General features: G+C 51.5%; 1 protein-coding gene across 1 annotated transcript; it reads left to right on the top strand.

The window, feature by feature from the left end:
• The first annotated feature begins 1137 nt into the window (after window positions 1-1137).
• On the top strand, window positions 1138-13989 carry NDEL1 (nudE neurodevelopment protein 1-like 1). The gene is made up of 8 exons (XM_010132705.1): window positions 1138-1236; window positions 2937-3090; window positions 4285-4433; window positions 5520-5656; window positions 7207-7380; window positions 8639-8730; window positions 11007-11158; window positions 13947-13989. The coding sequence occupies exons 1-8, from the start codon at window positions 1151-1153 to the stop codon at window positions 13987-13989; spliced, it is 987 nt and encodes a 328-aa protein (XP_010131007.1). The 5' UTR covers window positions 1138-1150.
• Window positions 13990-15894: the final 1905 nt, after the last annotated feature.

The raw sequence follows: 15894 nt of genomic DNA, 5'->3' as shown, positions 1-15894 counted from the left end.
TTAGCTTGTTCTTTTCTGGGCATTAATAACAGAATCTGAGTCTTGGCTTTGGGGGAGAAACTAAGATGCCTCCCCGTAAGAGCTGTGGGAGTGCTCAGGGAGAGCTTGGACACGGCACACAGCATCGTGCGTCTCCTGGCCGTGGTCAGGATCAGGGCCTGTCTGAACTCTTCTCTTGGTCCTGCTATGCGTGGCAGGACCGTGACACCACTTCATCAGCCCTGTCACCTTCTGAGACCTGGTATGGGGTTGAGACCTCAGGTATCTTGTGTCCTCTGGGCTGTGTATTGCTCTCCGAGCAATTGTCACCGAGCAGCAGCATAAGTACACGTTGGGTCCTGTTTCTCACCCTGACTAACAGCCAAGCAGCAGTGCAGACGGCATGCAGGCAGCTGGAGGGAGGAGATCCTCATCCCCAGAGCCCGGTCCCCTGCCGTGGCCCGGGAAATTGGTCCTCTGAACACCTCAGACTGGAAGCACTGTTGTGTGACGGGACCATATAATTTTCTGGGAGAGGCTGATCTTTCTTGTGTCCGTTCACAAGGACAGAGGGAGCAAAACTATGTGGATAACTTGTTACCTGCATCTTTTATCAGGAATTACTGGGGCTTGACATTGCAGGAGCACATAGGATTCTAATCTCCGCAGGACCGTGTGTCAGCGGTTGACCTCCGAGTGTCTGTCCTCATTCTTTACGTGCCTTTGCAGCTCTAACAGGGCTTGCAGTGTGCGCCGCTGTGTTGGCAGCAGGAGGCAAAATCTCTTTAAGAACGTTTTATGAACACAAGTGGAAACGGATAGCTGTAAATTTTAACCACTTTACTGACTGTGATCCTGGGGGAGCTTGTGGCCTTAACTACCATTTCAGTGACAGGTACAAAATACAGCCCAAACTTCTGTTCTCATTTCAAGCTGCTGCACGAGCATTTCCAGAAGCTGGATAAAATTACATGGCTTGTTACAGCAGGTCTCAGTGCTGAATGATGCTTGTTAGGGATCGTTAACATCCTGCTACCGGGTGCCAGGGCTGGATGCCACTGTCAGGCTGTGGCAATGAAGCTCAGCGTGCAGCAGCCGTTTTGGGAACGGTCTGTCTGTCTGTTTATCCTGAGCGTGTTCTTGTGTTTATACCCTGCAGGTCGTATTGACCATGGACAGTGAAGAAATCCCGACTTTTTCCAGTCCAAAGGAGGAAACTGCGTATTGGAAAGAGCTCTCTTTGAAGTACAAACAAAGGTACTGAGGTAGATTTACAGGCTGGGTTTGGTTCTTAATGACCAGAACATTGTTTAATCTGTTTCCCCGCAAGGCTATACCAAGATGGGTTTTGGATATTTTAGAAAGGATCTCTGTGTTTTAAGCTGGATATTAGGAACAATTTCTTCCCCGTTGGAGTTGTCCCAGCCTGGCCCAGGCTGCCCAGGGCAGTGGTGGAGTCCCCATCCCTGGCGGGTTTTCCAGCTCTGTGGAGGTGGTGCTGAGGAACAGGGGTCAGTGGGGACCTGGCAGTGCTGGGGGAGTGGGGAGACTTGAGGAGTTAAAAGGTCTTTTCCAACCTAAAAGATTCTGTGATTTCCAGCTTTAAATAGAGCTTTAAAATTCCTAGCTTTGTGGGAACTGAGTGTTTCTTGCACAGTGTTACAGTGCCAGGAACTCTAGGCTACATTTCGAGCATGTTTGAGCAAGAGCAGAGCCCTTCTGCTATCATGTGCATCTTTGCATAATTAAAGTGCTGCCTTAAGTAGTATCTTGATATTTTATCATAAGAAGGCGCCTTTGGGCTTGCCTTCTATCATTACTGTTCCCTCAAGCTGCTTGTAATTGAATTACTGGCATGAAAAGTGGCTGATTTGGCGTCTGCTGCAATTTATTGAAGTGTCCTCACAGTCCGTCCTGTACCAGCAGATTGCATCTTTTAGGGGGCACTGGGCCTTTTGATTACTAAAATTGACAAGAGAGTTGTTGTCTTGAGTAGTGCTGTGCTTCGTGGGGTGGGGGTGCAGTTTCTTCAGGGGCCTTTTGGAGTGAGGGGGCTTGGAGGCTTCCAGTTTATAATCTTTGGAAAGTTTTCCTGGCATCCAGCGTTACTCATGTGCACTTGAGATGAAGCCACTTAAACTTGTCTCAAGCCCAAAGAGCCGAAGATGCAAGTTGTTTTTTTATTTGGTTTTGGAGTGGGATTTTTTGAGGGCAATGTGTTGGGAGTGAGGAGGGCTCTGTCCGTGAGGAGAACCCTAAGCTGGTTTTGGGTGTCAGACAATTCTGGAATTGTCTTGAACGGTTTCCAGGTGTCTGGAACACAAGTGGAGATGTTGTTCCCTAAAACCTTGTTAGTTTTCTCTGCAGCTCGCTAAGAGCCGAGCGGTTACGTGAGGTAAAGATGCAGATAGAGTAAGAGGGGTATGTGGAGTGGCTGCTTCTAGACTTGAATAACTTACGGTGGTGTAAGTAGGTACATGCTGGCTCCTGCTGCACTCCGTACTCAGTAATCCCAAGACTCAAACCTTTACACTGGTCAAAAACCTTAAATTTCCAGCTAGTGCAGAGCCCCAGAGCCTGTTCTTCTCTCTTTGGTTTTTGACCAAAATGGGGTTAAATGTTTAATTCCTTGACTTTTTCCAGTGAAATCTAATGGAGTATAAAGTTGTTGTCAGACTCTCCCAAATCCTGTGAACAGCTTTGATACAAGTTTGTGTGCACACATGCATCTAATGTAGCTGTTTGTTTGATGTAAGAGAATTAATTTCCTTTTATAGCTCAGCTTAGTGCAATTTCTCTGTTTCCCCATTTTTTCTTTTTCCCCTTAGAGCTCTATGGATGACACTGAAGTACTTTAAAACTCTCGTTTTTTTTAGCTTATTACTTAAAGGAACTGAGGGTTTTGTTTTAGCTGGGGAAATGCTGGGTTTTCAGCTGATGAAATCCTCTCCTTACAGCTTCCAGGAAGCTCGTGAAGAGCTGGCTGAATTTCAGGAGGGAAGCAGAGAATTAGAAGCTGAGTTGGAGGCACAGCTAGTGCAGGCTGAGCAGAGGAATAGAGATTTGCAGGCGGATAACCAAAGACTGAAGTATGAAGTGGAAACGTTAAAGGTAGGTCTCTTCTGCAGTAACGTTGCTGCTTTCCACAGCTCTGTCCTGGATCGTGTTTTCGATTGTCTGGTTCCTGGCTGCTGAAGAGCCATACGAAGTAAAGGAGTTGTCTGTTTAAGATCCCTACTCCAAATAAGGCCAACAACTTCCCAGGGAAATTTGTGGCAGAATTTTTCTTGTTGACATCATGGATCCTGTGCTTGTTTGAGCTCTCGGGGCTCTGCCAGGCGGTTGCTGTGTTAGTTACAGGGGCAGCACAAGCCTAGCAACAGGGCAGGCAGCAGCGCGAGGTTTTGTGCCATCACCGCATCGTTACCTGCCTTCACACACTCGTTCTTTTGCCCAGAAGGTCTCCCTGGTCTTATGAGACAGTAAAGCAAGCAGAAGGTGGGTGATTCATGCCTGTCTTTCAGAGAGGATCTCCTAATTCCCTCTTAGCAGCTGTATCTGTGGAGGCAGGAGCTGCCTGCGGATCCGTGTGTGCAGGAGCTGACTGCTCGCTGAAGCGTCTGCGTTAACAAGCTCTTGCCTCTTTTAGAGGTTTTGGAAAAGCATCGTATTTGCTTTTTTTGGATTGTTTCAGTGAAGACAAAGGTTAGAAACTTACCCAGTGGAAATAAAGTTTGTGGGATGACCTGTGGGCACATCCAGTCCCAGCTGTATCCATAAGGTCAATATGTGTTCGATAAGGTCGAACACAGTAGTTTCCTGTAAGCCCCTCTGTGTACCTCAGAGCTGGGAAAAGCCTGTTCAGGAAGGAATTCCTCCAGTCGAAGATGAGCCTGTGGAGCTGGAGGTTCTGTAACAGATGGAGTGACTCGTAGTTTTGCTGATGGAGATGTCAGACAGGTTCTGGTAACAGCGTGGCTATTGTGAAGGGAGAGGCACCGAGGGGGAGGCCCTGCGGTTAGATTTTGCCCTGGCTGGCAAGGCTGCGGAGCAGCTGCCAGGGCAGGCTGTCGGGAGCAGCCAGCTGTGCCATGGCGAGGTGTCTGCACACAGCGCAGTGCTTGGCCTTTACGCTGCGTCCAGCTCTGGTGTCCAGAGCGTGTTCCTGCCACTCTCCAGTTCTTGCTCTGTGTCACCAGCAATCCCACGCCAGCGGGATGCAGCGAGTGCGTTGCGTTCTTTGTCCTGTTTTACTATTGGTGACTTGGAGAGTCTGATACTCATCTCACTGCTTCTTTCTTCCAGGAGAAACTGGAGCACCAGTATGCACAAAGTTACAAGCAAGTGTCGTTGTTAGAGGATGACCTGAGCCAGACACGGGCCATTAAAGACCAGCTGCATAAGTACGTGAGGGAGCTGGAACAGGCCAACGATGACCTGGAACGTGCAAAGAGGTGAAGCTGCAAACCGTGTCTTTCCTTGGGAGTTTTCACTTGATCTTTTCTTTGCTCCTCAAATTCAGATCCTTTTATTATTCCTTAAAAAGACAAATAACACGTATTCAAAAACCCCAGACAAAGCCCAAGATGCTTGATTCTTTGTACAGTGCAGATGACCCTTGGAGTTCACCTCCATTCACTGGTAACGTTACGTTCCAGCAAGAAAGGCGAAAAACTTTGTTTCTTGAGTTCCTGTGAGAACCAAGCAGTGCTAGCGGGCACCAAGCAAGGCAGGCCAGAGCCCTGCGTTTGGCACTACCAGCTCGGTGACTCTTTTAGTGTATTTGAGATCCTTGTGGCTCAGAGCCCCTTTGAAGTATGAAGCTAATGCTTTACCTAGTCCCTTTTAAATAAAACAGGCCAAAGGAGCCTCCTCTTCCCTTGCATAACAACTTAATGACTGCAGGGAGCAAACGTGTCCTATGTAAGCACTTAAAACAAACCAGCTGCTGTTAGAAACGCCCCATTTGGGGTAGGTCGTGCTTCCGTTTTGCTGAATGGGAATTTTGCCACTGGTTCAGTGGGACCAGGAATGAGCCGCTGGCTGTCTGGCAAAAAGATCTGAGAGCTGAGGCCCTGTTTCCACAAGGCTTTTAACCTCGTGACTAACGTTCGACACGTAAGCCATCCCACTGAAATCATGGAACGAACTGGGTCTCGGGGAGTATCCCAGTACCCTGCATTCTGCTCTCACTGGGCTGCTGCCTGTCCAGAGCTGGAGGCTGCAGCACCACCCGAGCAAAGGCACTGATTAAATACCTGCCTTTGGAGCATGGCTTGGGAAAACTGGAGCTGGGTGTGCCGGATTGGCGCTTTCCCAGCTCTTCAGTACTTCTGTGAGAGCCAGTTGCTGTCCTGTTCTTTTCGTCTTTCACTGCTGTTTCTTCGGGGTTTATTAGTCCTTTCTAAGAAGCATTTCCATAGCTTTCAAGGGAGTAAGTCAGCTGAGGACCCTGCTAACATCTTTCCTCTGTTATGTTTTTGAATAGGCTTTTATGTTAGCGGAGCTGAAGAACCTAATATTCTGGATTTTGTTTCTAGGGCGACAATAGTTTCATTGGAAGACTTTGAACAAAGGCTGAACCAAGCTATTGAGAGAAATGCATTTTTAGAAAGCGAGCTGGATGACAAGGAATCATTGCTCGTTTCTGTACAGAGATTAAAGGATGAAGCGAGAGGTATGGCTGGCTTGGTTTGCTCTGTGTCTTGGTGCATTGTTGGCTTGTGAGCAGAGACCTGCAGCAAGTGAAGCTCATGTTTCTAGAAGGCCTCATGTGACAAGACTGGAACTGTAATGTAAGCGCTGGGTGTCACAGACAGAACGTTCTGTGCTCTGGTGTAGCTCAGAGGAAAGATTTTCTCATGTAGGGGCAAATTAGTACCAGAGTCATTCAGGACTTCTAACACCGGAGAGTACAACAATACAGGTGGCATGATGTTGAGGAAGCGTGCTTCAAAATTACCCACTCACTGTGGTTTTGTGCCTTGTGTAGGAAGGAAAAGCACAGGCCATGTCAGGGCAATACATGAGAAGTGGTTAAATAACTTCCCTAAAAATCCTGCCTCCTGTTTTTCTTCTAAACCTCATGGAAACTGCCTGGTTTATTTAAGATGCTCCAGGAAAACCTGTGGTTAGACGTGTGAGATCAAGGACGCTCAGGACAACGTTCTGGGTCCAAGGAGCTGGGAATTCCCCAGTTCATTTCACCCTGAAGATGCTGGCAAAGCATTTTTTAATGGTTTAATGATTCCTCTGGCAGTGGGTCTGCTCACAAGCCTGTGCCTGCCATTAACAGTTAGAGATCAGTGGTTTCCAACCTGGGTTCCCAAGTGCAGCTTTCTGAAACGATTCCTCCCTTGAGGATCTGAGGTTGGGACAACACGCTGGGCATCAGGCTGGTGTTTTCCCTTGTTCTCCTTTGCGAACTTCTTGGGACCAGGTTTGTGCCCCACAATTAAAAGCCCCTATTGGAAGCACAGGGCTTTTATAATCAATGTGAAAGGGGAGATTAAGTATTTACTGAGGAAATATGTGTTATAGTTCGGGGTTAGAGCAGTACTACTGGAAAAACCAGTAAAGCCTAGAGGACTGTTTTCTGGAACACTGGAATAATTGGCAAAAAAGACATCTTGGATGAGTCACTTGGAAATGTTCAGCATTTGTTAGCGTGGCAAAGCTACATGTAATTCCCCCTGACAACGAGCAGGAACTAAAAGCCACTAAAAGAGCTGATATGGTGTCAAACCCCAATATAACATTTCAGATGGAGCAGCCACAAATTCTCCTCTAGGAGCCGAAATAGATTTTCACTTCAGCTCTGCCTGTTGACTTAACGTCGGTTCTCAATACTTACAATAACTTCAGAGCCGTAAGGTACAAGTGATTCTGCTCTTGGGTGTAACACCAGCTTGAGACAAGGAGCAAGAGGTTTGTAGGAGACTGAGTTGCTCTATCCACAGAGGAACAATGCCCTGATAATGCATCATTTATTTGTGTCTGGTCCCTTCTAAGGATCTTACAGCTTCGTTGCTGAGCTGACTGCCCTTTGGAGCAAATGTGTGTGGAAACGGGAGAGGGCAGGGTAGGGGCCAGCAGCAGCCTAGGGAGGGGGTGAGGTTTCCTCAGCTCCAGTCCCTTTCCCTGAGGTTTGAAGTATCAGGTTTGTACTTGTCGAGACATCAGGAAACTGGATACAACCCTTTGAGTGTCTTTGTTCTCCACCCTCAGACTTACGGCAAGAGCTCGCAGTGCGGGAGAGGCAACAAGAAGTCACCCGCAAGTCAGCACCCAGTTCTCCGACTCTAGACTGTGAGAAGATGGATTCAGCTGTCCAGGCGTCTCTCTCCTTGCCAGCTACGCCTGTCGGAAAAGGATCAGAAAATAGTTTTCCTTCCCCAAAAGGTAGAATTGGTAGAAACTGTGTCTCATTGCTTTGGCAGGATGTTCAGCTTGTTACCAAACAGTTTCAGACCAGATGCTTGTTCCTGAACTTAGAGTAAAGGTCGGTACATCTGGATCCCACATGCCTTGTGTGGGGTGTGTCTGAATCCCAGAGTAGCATCAGGTGCATGAGTACAGAATGGGGTTGGTAGGGAAGATCATCTGGAGATATTCCAGTCAAACCCCCTGCTAGAGCACATTCCCAGAGCAGGGTGCCCAGGGTGGCACCCAGGCAGCTTTGGGATCTCTCCAGAGCAGGAGACTCCGCAGCCTCTCTGGGCAGCCTGGGCCAGGGGTCCCTCACCCAGGCAGGTCTGGGATCTCTCCAGAGCAGGAGACGCCACAGCCTCTCTGGGCAGCCTGGGCCAGGGCTCCCTCACCCTCACAGCAGAGAAGTTTTTTCTCATGTTCAGGTGGAACTCCCTGTGTTCCAGTTAGTGCCCATTGCCCCTTGTCCTGTTACTGGGCGCCACTGGGCAGAGTCTGACCCGTCCTCCTGACCCCCTTTAGCTGTTGATCACGTTGATGAGGTCCCCTCTCAGGCTGCTCTGAACATTCCCAGGGCTCTCAGCCTGTCCTCGGCACAGGGATGCTCCAGCCCCTCCGCATCCTCACAGCTCTGTAGTGAGTAAACAGGCTGGAAAGGAAAGACAGGGAAGCTTTTTTGAGGGGGGGTGGGGGTTGCACTCTGCAGTAGAGCACTGAAGGGGTTCAGGGAAGTGCAGTGACTGATATTTCTGCATAAACATGGAGCAGCAGCGGTCAGTAATCGGTGGGCAGTGCTTCAGCCAGCCCAGGCTGCCTCTGTCACCACGTGTCTTTCCCAGGGCTCCTGTTTTCTCCGTGAGGCAGCAGGATGTTAGTCCAGTCCTCAGCCCCATCTGGAAGGCTCCAGACAATCACAAGGGTTAATACATTATTTATCCAATGAGAAAGGCTGATTCTGGAGGAGGCTGTGGGTGGATTGGGCAGTGGCTTCGCAGGAGGAGAGTGCGTGAACTCTGCGTGTGGGATGGAGGGGAGGAGGGTGTGGGCAGCAGTGAAGCTTTTCCCTTGTCGTTGGCTGGCGATCACGTGGGCTCAGCTATCGTGGGTAATTGTGTGACTAGTCCGTGGATTTTAGATTTACCTTGTTGTGTAGATGGCGATTTATTTAAATTTTTTAAAAAATTAACTATGGAGGAGTGGAGCATACAACCAAGCATGTTTGTGTTTGCAGCTATACCGAACGGCTTCGGTACCAGCCCCCTCACTCCTTCGGCGAGAATATCTGCACTCAACATCGTGGGAGATCTGCTACGGAAAGTGGGGGTGAGTCTCTGCTGAGGTGCCTCCGGCCCTGTGCTGCTGTCGCTGAGCTTTTGGCCTTGTGTGCACTTACAGCAGGCCTTGGCCCGTGCTGAGCTTTCCAGATCATCCATGGTTGGTGTTCAGTATGTGATAAAGTAATTTTAATTATCTTAATTTGTGAAAGTTTTTACTAAGCTTACTAAGATTTTACTAAGGTTCTGATGCCACCTTTGGGTGATGAAACTCATATTTGGAGGAAAAAGTTTGTCAAGCACTCTGGTATATGGGGTTAGATGCTGTCAGCCGCTTGCTCTCACCTCAGATGAGGCCCGTGGCTTTCTCTCTGGTGAGAACTGGACCTCAGACCCTGGGGCCTGCCGCACAGTTACTGCGTGGTGTGGGAGGGGAGCCAAGATCTCACTGCTGGTGTCTCCTCACGTGCCTGGGGAGATCTGCAACAGCTGCTGACAGTGGAAAAACTCCGAGAAACCTTAGATAAGAAAGTGAGAAAACAAACCAGGAGAAAGCCAAGTGTTCCATCTGTAGCTGCTGGGGCAGTGAAACGTGTGAGCCGTTAAAGGGATTACCTCTGTAAGCGGGAGGAGGGGTTTAAACCGTTACTGCACTGGGGAGGATGCCAGGCTTTCCAGGTGAGGGAAGACACGGCTGCTGAACTGTGAGGAGCTTGTTGGCCTGGCTCAGTGGGTAGCGTCGTGAGGGAAAGCGTAGCCAGCCTCAGTGTCTGGCCTCTGGTGCCGGCTTTCCTCCATCCTCCGTGGTTAACGCAGAGAACAGAAATTGCTGCAGCAGAGACAGTTGTTTTAGCAAATGTTGAAATTAAAAATTACCTCGTTGCTCCCATTTGGAGCTGGTGAGCTTGGAGCTGGTCTGCAAGGGCAGCGGGACAGCTCGGGGTTAGGGAGTGACATGTCTAAAATGGGATCACAGTGAGTAAGAGTCTGCTGGGGATTTAGGGAGCTTAGGCACAATCCCTGTGATTACTCTGCGGGGACAGGAAATGCCGGATGAGCGCGCTGCCTTCTCGGCCTGCTCTGGGGCACACGCTCACGCTGGTACGAATTCCAGCTCGCACAGAGGGGTGGTTACAGTTGTGGGCTGTTCAGGATTCCTGTGGCTTTGGCTGCTCCGAGAATGCCTCATCCCAAGCCTTAGACTCCCGTTCTCTGCAGGAAGGTTTCTCTCTGCTTGCAGCTGAGACAGGGAGTCTCTTAGCACGGATCACACTGGCTGCTTCCAGCTGGTAGGTGCTTTGAGACCAAGAGATGGGTAGTTCCCTGCATCTGTCTGTACGGTCAGGAAGTTTACGTGGGTTTCTAGAAGACTGTTCGCTCACTTGTGATAGCATGTCAGTGCGTTATTAATGGAGGATTTTTCAATGTGGACCAACCCCCATGTTCGGGGAGGTGAGTTCTGTCTCCAGTGTGTCTATTTTGTGAGTGTTTGAATGCCCCGTGCCTGGGCTGGGGGCAATGAATAGTCACAAGGACTTTCTGCCAGGCAGAGAGTCCAGTTAGCTGTGAGAGGCAGCAGAAAGGGCAGCTGATGTTCGGAAGTGGAGGGGAGGGTCAGGGTTTTGGTCTCCCTCCTGCCAGGAGTCAGTGGATGAGGCAAAGACTGTCACCTTGTGTAGGGGAGAAAGATCTCACCAGGTGGGCTTGGAAGTAGAGAGATGAGGTACAGATGGTGGAGCTTAGCTGCTGCCTTTGATTCCTCCTCTGATGCTGTGGCTGCAGCACCCCTTGTCCTGGAGCACATCAGCAGGGCTTAAGAAACTGGCTTTGTCTGGCAGGCCAGGACTGAAAAAGAAATGCTAGAAGGCCTTGTCCTGGAGGAAAAATCGCAACTTTCCCAGTATGCAGCCCCTCTCAAAACCTGGCTCTGTCTTAGTCTTCTGCTTAGCTTAAGCCAGCCTTGCTGCAGCTGCTGAAGCAAGAAGTTTTGGTAGCTTCTGCCAGCAGTTAATTACCTAAAAACAGGAAGTCAGCTGGGAGCTGGTGTGTTGTAAAATGTGAGCCCTGACAGAGTGGTGTGGTGTGGTGCCTGGCAGTCTGCGTCAGCAGCTCCTCGGGTGGGTTGTCTCTGGGGTTGGGTGATGGAGCAGAATACAGCTTTGTTCCTATTTAGCTCAGTTTTTGCCAAAGGTGATCGATCGCACTGGGTTCCTGATGATGGTGATCTTGGGGTCACGACAAAGCCTGAGCTCGAGCAGCGAAACACTTTCTCTTAATGGTGATAACTTTTTTTTACATAATTTGGTGGGTTTTTTCCTTTCACAGGCCTTAGAATCCAAATTAGCTGCTTGCAGAAATTTCGCGAAGGACCAGGCCTCACGGAAATCCTACATTTCAGGGAACGTCAGCAGTGGCATGATGAGCAGCAACGGCACCAAGTACCCTCACCCGGGGCACACCTCTTTCTTCGACAAAGGGTAAGCGAGGATGTGTTTTTGCCCAGAGGGGAGTGTGTGGTGTGTTTTGGGGGTGCTGCATGGAACAGAAGCTCTTCTTGGCCTGTCTTCAGCCCACCACAGCTTTCATCTGATTGATAGGACAAATGATTTGTGGAGCCAAAGTCTCCATGGAATGGGGAAGGTGACAATGCTGATTTCTCTAAAGGAAAGAGCAAAGCAAGCATGATTGTCTCTTAGTTGGGAGGATGTTGGTGCCTCCTCTGTCCCTTTGCTCTGATCTCTCGGTGGCTGCATCTCAGATCATACAAAAGACCCAGGCAGCCCTTCAAAAGGATCTGCAGTAAGTCCTGGTGGAGTTGCCATAGCTACTGGTGTGCTCCTGCATGGAGAACCACATCAACCACAAACCTGGAGGCTCCCTTGGCGAGGAGGGCTGAGTGCAGGCAGAACATGCTCCCTTGGAGGGTGGTGCCCTGTTTGCTCAACTTCCCCCTCTATTAGGGGAAAAGAAAACGTCATTAGCAGCTGACCCAGGGGGCAGCTGCCTCGTGCTGGTGGCACCGAGCATCAGCCACGGAGCCAGAAACTGCTTTAACAGCAAAATCTACCCCGTGTGTCTCCCGTGACTCACCCGTGGCCAGAGGTGCCTCTGGGATGCTGGGAAGTGGCTCATGAGCATCAACCACAAACCTGGAGGCTCCCTTGGCGAGGAGGGCTGAGTGCAGGCAGAACATGCTCCCTTGGAGGGTGGTGCCCTGTTTGCTCAACTTCCCCCTCTATTAGGGGAAAAGAAAACGTCATTAGCAGCTGACCCAGGGGGCAGCTGCCTCGTGCTGGTGGCACCGAGCATCAGCCACGGAGCCAGAAACTGCTTTAACAGCAAAATCTACCCCGTGTGTCTCCCGTGACTCACCCGTGGCCAGAGGTGCCTCTGGGATACCGGGAAGTGGCTCAGGAGGGTTCTCCCACAGGGGCTGATTTCTCCCAGTCCCATGCAGCACAGGGCCCTGTGGTTGTGTGAGAAGCCCTGAACAGTGGGGCGAAAGCATGACATCACTCCGGTGTTAGCACAGTGGTACTGGTGTCACTGGGCAAGACACCCTCCCTGCTCTTCCATGCTAAACCACAAGCCACTGCAGCTTAATGCCAATATTCAGCACATTCTCAACCCAGACTTCAGAAAATTAAGTGAGCTGTTGCCAAGCTGAAGAGTGCCAGATGCAGCACGGCCACGCCGAGCTCCCCACAGTCACTCTCCTTTAAGCGTTGCTATGTGGGCAGCAGGACAAGCTGCAGTTTAGAAACCGGCACTGGCAGTTTTTACAGCCGCTGCCATTTGCCCACCTTTGGAACGGAAGAGTTTGGAGACTTAAAGTCAGTGTCATGCACAGACTGGGTAGACGTTGGGTGTCTGTAGGCTGCGGGGCTGACCGGCTCCGGGCAGGGCCCGGCAGTGCTCACGCTGCGCACGGGCTGCGTTTCCGGAGCAGGCTGTCGGGGTGGTGCTGGGGAGGGATTACCGCTGATCTCGGGAGGCAGCGTGGCTATATCGAGTTGTGGTGGGATGAATAAGCTGATTGCTGGGGGGGTGGGGATCACTTGTAATTATCCAGCTTGTCCCCACGGCGGTTGTCTGGCCTGGCTCTAGCTGGGAGCAGGCCGTAGCTGAGAAAGGCTTAGAAACCCAGCCTGCTGGGAGAGAAGTTCTCCAGCAGAGCTGGAGGAGGGTAGCGGGCTTCAAAAGGGAGTGGAAATGACTGTGTGAAAAATGTGCCTATTGCAAGTTGTTTGAGATCCCTGTACGGCCCTGCTGTCCTGTCCTTCTCCTCTGCACCCCCGTGTGCTGCCGATGGCTGGGTCGGTGGCCCACACCTCACCCCCTGCACCCGCCTTACCGCCCCTGCCGAGGTCTGTGCGTGGCAAGGGGATCGCAGTGTCTGTGCTGCTGCGTAAAACCAGGAGAATTTGGTCTGCCTGTGTCAGCTAAACCGAGCTGTCCCCTAAACAACATCAGCCCTGTTGTGTCCGTGCAGCCAAGTTCCCAGCGCAGAGCGCAGTGTGGCGGCTGCGTGTGAGGGGCTGAGTCGAGGCATGCCCGTCCTTCTTCCCTCTCCTCCTCTCTCCCCAGCCCCTGCACTCTCCTCTCTGCCCCTCATTGTCACTGGAACCTGAAGCAGCCGTGTGTGATGGTAGATCTGATCTGCTGCCTCTGCCTGGAGCAGGGCCAGTTGTTGGGTGGTGGGGTAGGGACAGAGGTGCCTCAGCCGCATCCTTTACAGTTCCATTTGCTTTCCTTCTCTGCCAGTCTCTTTGCTGAGTGGAAGCAAGCAGCTGGAGCTGGTGACAGGAGCTGGTGCAGGGGACCACCGCTCTGGGGAGGGCTGAAGGGCAGCTGGGCTGGAGAACTGGAGGAGTTGGGACTTACCAGCTTCTTAAACTCAACAGCGTCTGGTGTATGATTAGTTTCCTGCCAGCTGGTTCCTTCAGGAACCTGCTGCTTCTGTCCAGGTGCCAGGACATGGCAGAGCAGCACCTGAGGGTGTTCTCAGGTAGATACCCGGGGTTTGCCGAAGCACTTGGTCTTGACTGGTTATGAACTTTGGTCCAGTTGGGGAACAAACTGGCTGGGAGTACTGGTTGTGGCTGAACTAGGACCCCTGGCAGCCCGTGTCCGGCAGTCGCGTTGCGCAGAGGTCGAAGAGCGGAGGGCTGGTGAGGTTCAGTTGAAGAGCCGGTTCTTGCATCTGGGGTTGTGCCCTAGAACGTCTTTATTGTGTACATAAACTGTTCAATTTTCCTCCCCCAGGCGCAAGAAGGTCGTGTTCCCCACCTTGGTCCTGGGTAAATGAGCTGCTCTGCTGCCGTGAGCTGCATGCCTTGGGCTGGGGCAGCGCTGCCCGGGGCTGGCTGCATGAGGTGGTTCTCAGCACTGCAGACTAACCGTGGTCAAAGCCTGGGCCTGCAACCTCTCTTTCTCCTTTATTCCGATGGTAACTCCTCTGGTGCTGTGACCTGTTGCAACTATATGGCTGAGTGCTGCTCGCTTTCTAACTGATGGTTCTTCAAGTGCATGTTTCCAATTGAATCGTCAGAGACAGGGTGACGTGTCTGTGCTCTTAGTTAATACCAGAAGCTCTTTGTCCTCTGGCTGTGTTTTTCCTTCAGCGTGTGGTTGCCCGTCAGCTTACCATGGCTCTGGCTCGTGGGGAAGCCAGCAAAGGCGCAGATGTGCTGTGAGCGGCCAGGGTTACGGAGCGGGGGAGAGGACAGTGTGGTCTGAAGCACATGGGTGGAGACAGCAGGGTTCCTGCTGGCTGTCCCCATCCCTGCCCAGCACAGCCAGGCCAGCTGGAAGCCGGGGTGGCCGCGCAGCTCCCAGAGTCCCATGCTCTGTGTGAGGGGGTCTGTGCCTGTGACACCAAGGGCTGATTTGTCTCTCTGACCTGCCTCTGGAGGGAGTGTGGAGGGTTCCCATGCTCTGGGAAGGTCCCTACCAGCCTCATCTGCTGTGGCCTTGTCTCCATCCTCCTCCTCCTCACACCTCTGGGTTGGACGTGCCTCTACCTGCTCGTGCTGCTCCTGCTGCATGGGAGAGCCTGAAAACTCACTTTTCCTCATTTCCTCACGGGGCTGGTCTCCAGATAAGCTTTGAGCACATCCATCAGGCTACAGGAGAATCTTCTGCTGAGGCTTTGTGGGATCCTCAGAGTTGAGGGAGTCTTGGATAAGGTGCTACGTACAAAATACAGCTTGAAATAATGAGGAAAAATCTGTCTTCAGCACTGAGGACAGAGAGCGCGGTTGGAAGTGGGCACAAAGTCCTCTCTGCTGCAAGGACAGGAGTCGGACACGTCCGTCAGAGACCACTCAGGGGCCGTTTCCAGCAGGATCTGGTGCTTTTGGCTCCGTTGAAGCACCAGAGCCCAGTTTCGTAGGAAGGCCAGAGCAAGAGCACAGCAAGAGCATGTTGGGTCGGGTCTGTGGGACAGGACATGGAGGTGGAAGCAGGAGGTGAGTGGTCTGGCTGGGGTCAGCCTCTGTGGGCAGCTCTCCTGGCTGTTGGGCAGCACCGGCTCAGTGCAGCAGCCCCACACAAGTGCCAGCCCCGGGAGAAGTGTGTGTTGCTCCCGGAGGTGCCTGAGACCTTGGAGACTGAGCACAAGGGCTTCTTGTCCCAGCGATCCTCTGGAAGGTGAGGCAGGAGTCACCCAGCATGTTTTATGTGTTATTTTTTGCAGTTGCTCTGATTGACACGTTTTATTTTCCTCTAAATGTTTCTCACTGCAGCAGTGCTGATTTCTTTCCCTTTTTGTTGGTGCATTTTCATGTTACCAACAGAAATCCAGGGCTGGGTGAGTCCTCGGTGAGCTCAGCCCTAACTCCTCATGTTTCCAGCACTCCTCTCGCTGCCTGGGCTCTGAGGCAGAGCTCAGTCTCCTCCCTTCTTGTTTTGGGAATTACCAGATCATTTGTGACATGGGTGATTGAGGCAGAGTCCTGTCCTGCCCGTGTGGCAGCTCTGCTGAGCATCTGATGGCTTCATGGCTTCTGACCTTGTTCATGTTCCTCTGGGCGATGGAGAAGGGCACCAAGCTGCTAAACACGCCTCTGAGCAAGGAGCTGAGGAGGGTCAGAGCTCTGTCGCTTTGTGTAGCAGGAGGAACTGCCTGGGGAGGCAGGTCTGTCAGATGGTGGCAGCTGCAGCGGGGTGTTTGTCCCCACAGGCTAGTTTAGGAGCAGCTGGTGCCCCAGAA

This window comes from Buceros rhinoceros, unplaced genomic scaffold (assembly GCF_000710305.1).
Source record: "Buceros rhinoceros silvestris isolate BGI_N320 unplaced genomic scaffold, ASM71030v1 scaffold43093, whole genome shotgun sequence".
Classification (NCBI taxonomy): Eukaryota; Metazoa; Chordata; class Aves; order Bucerotiformes; family Bucerotidae; genus Buceros; species Buceros rhinoceros.
This window is presented reverse-complemented; position numbering and strand designations above follow the sequence as displayed.

Excerpts from the sequence above, each read along its gene's own strand:
- NDEL1 (XM_010132705.1), top strand. The coding sequence starts at position 1,151 with ATGGACAGTGAAGAAATCCCGACTTTTTCCAGTCCAAAGGAGGAAACT. Across the intron at positions 5,657-7,206 it reads ATTAAAGGATGAAGCGAGAG|ACTTACGGCAAGAGCTCGCA; the intron begins GTATGGCTGGCT and ends CTCCACCCTCAG. Across the intron at positions 8,731-11,006 it reads ATCTGCTACGGAAAGTGGGG|GCCTTAGAATCCAAATTAGC; the intron begins GTGAGTCTCTGC and ends TTCCTTTCACAG.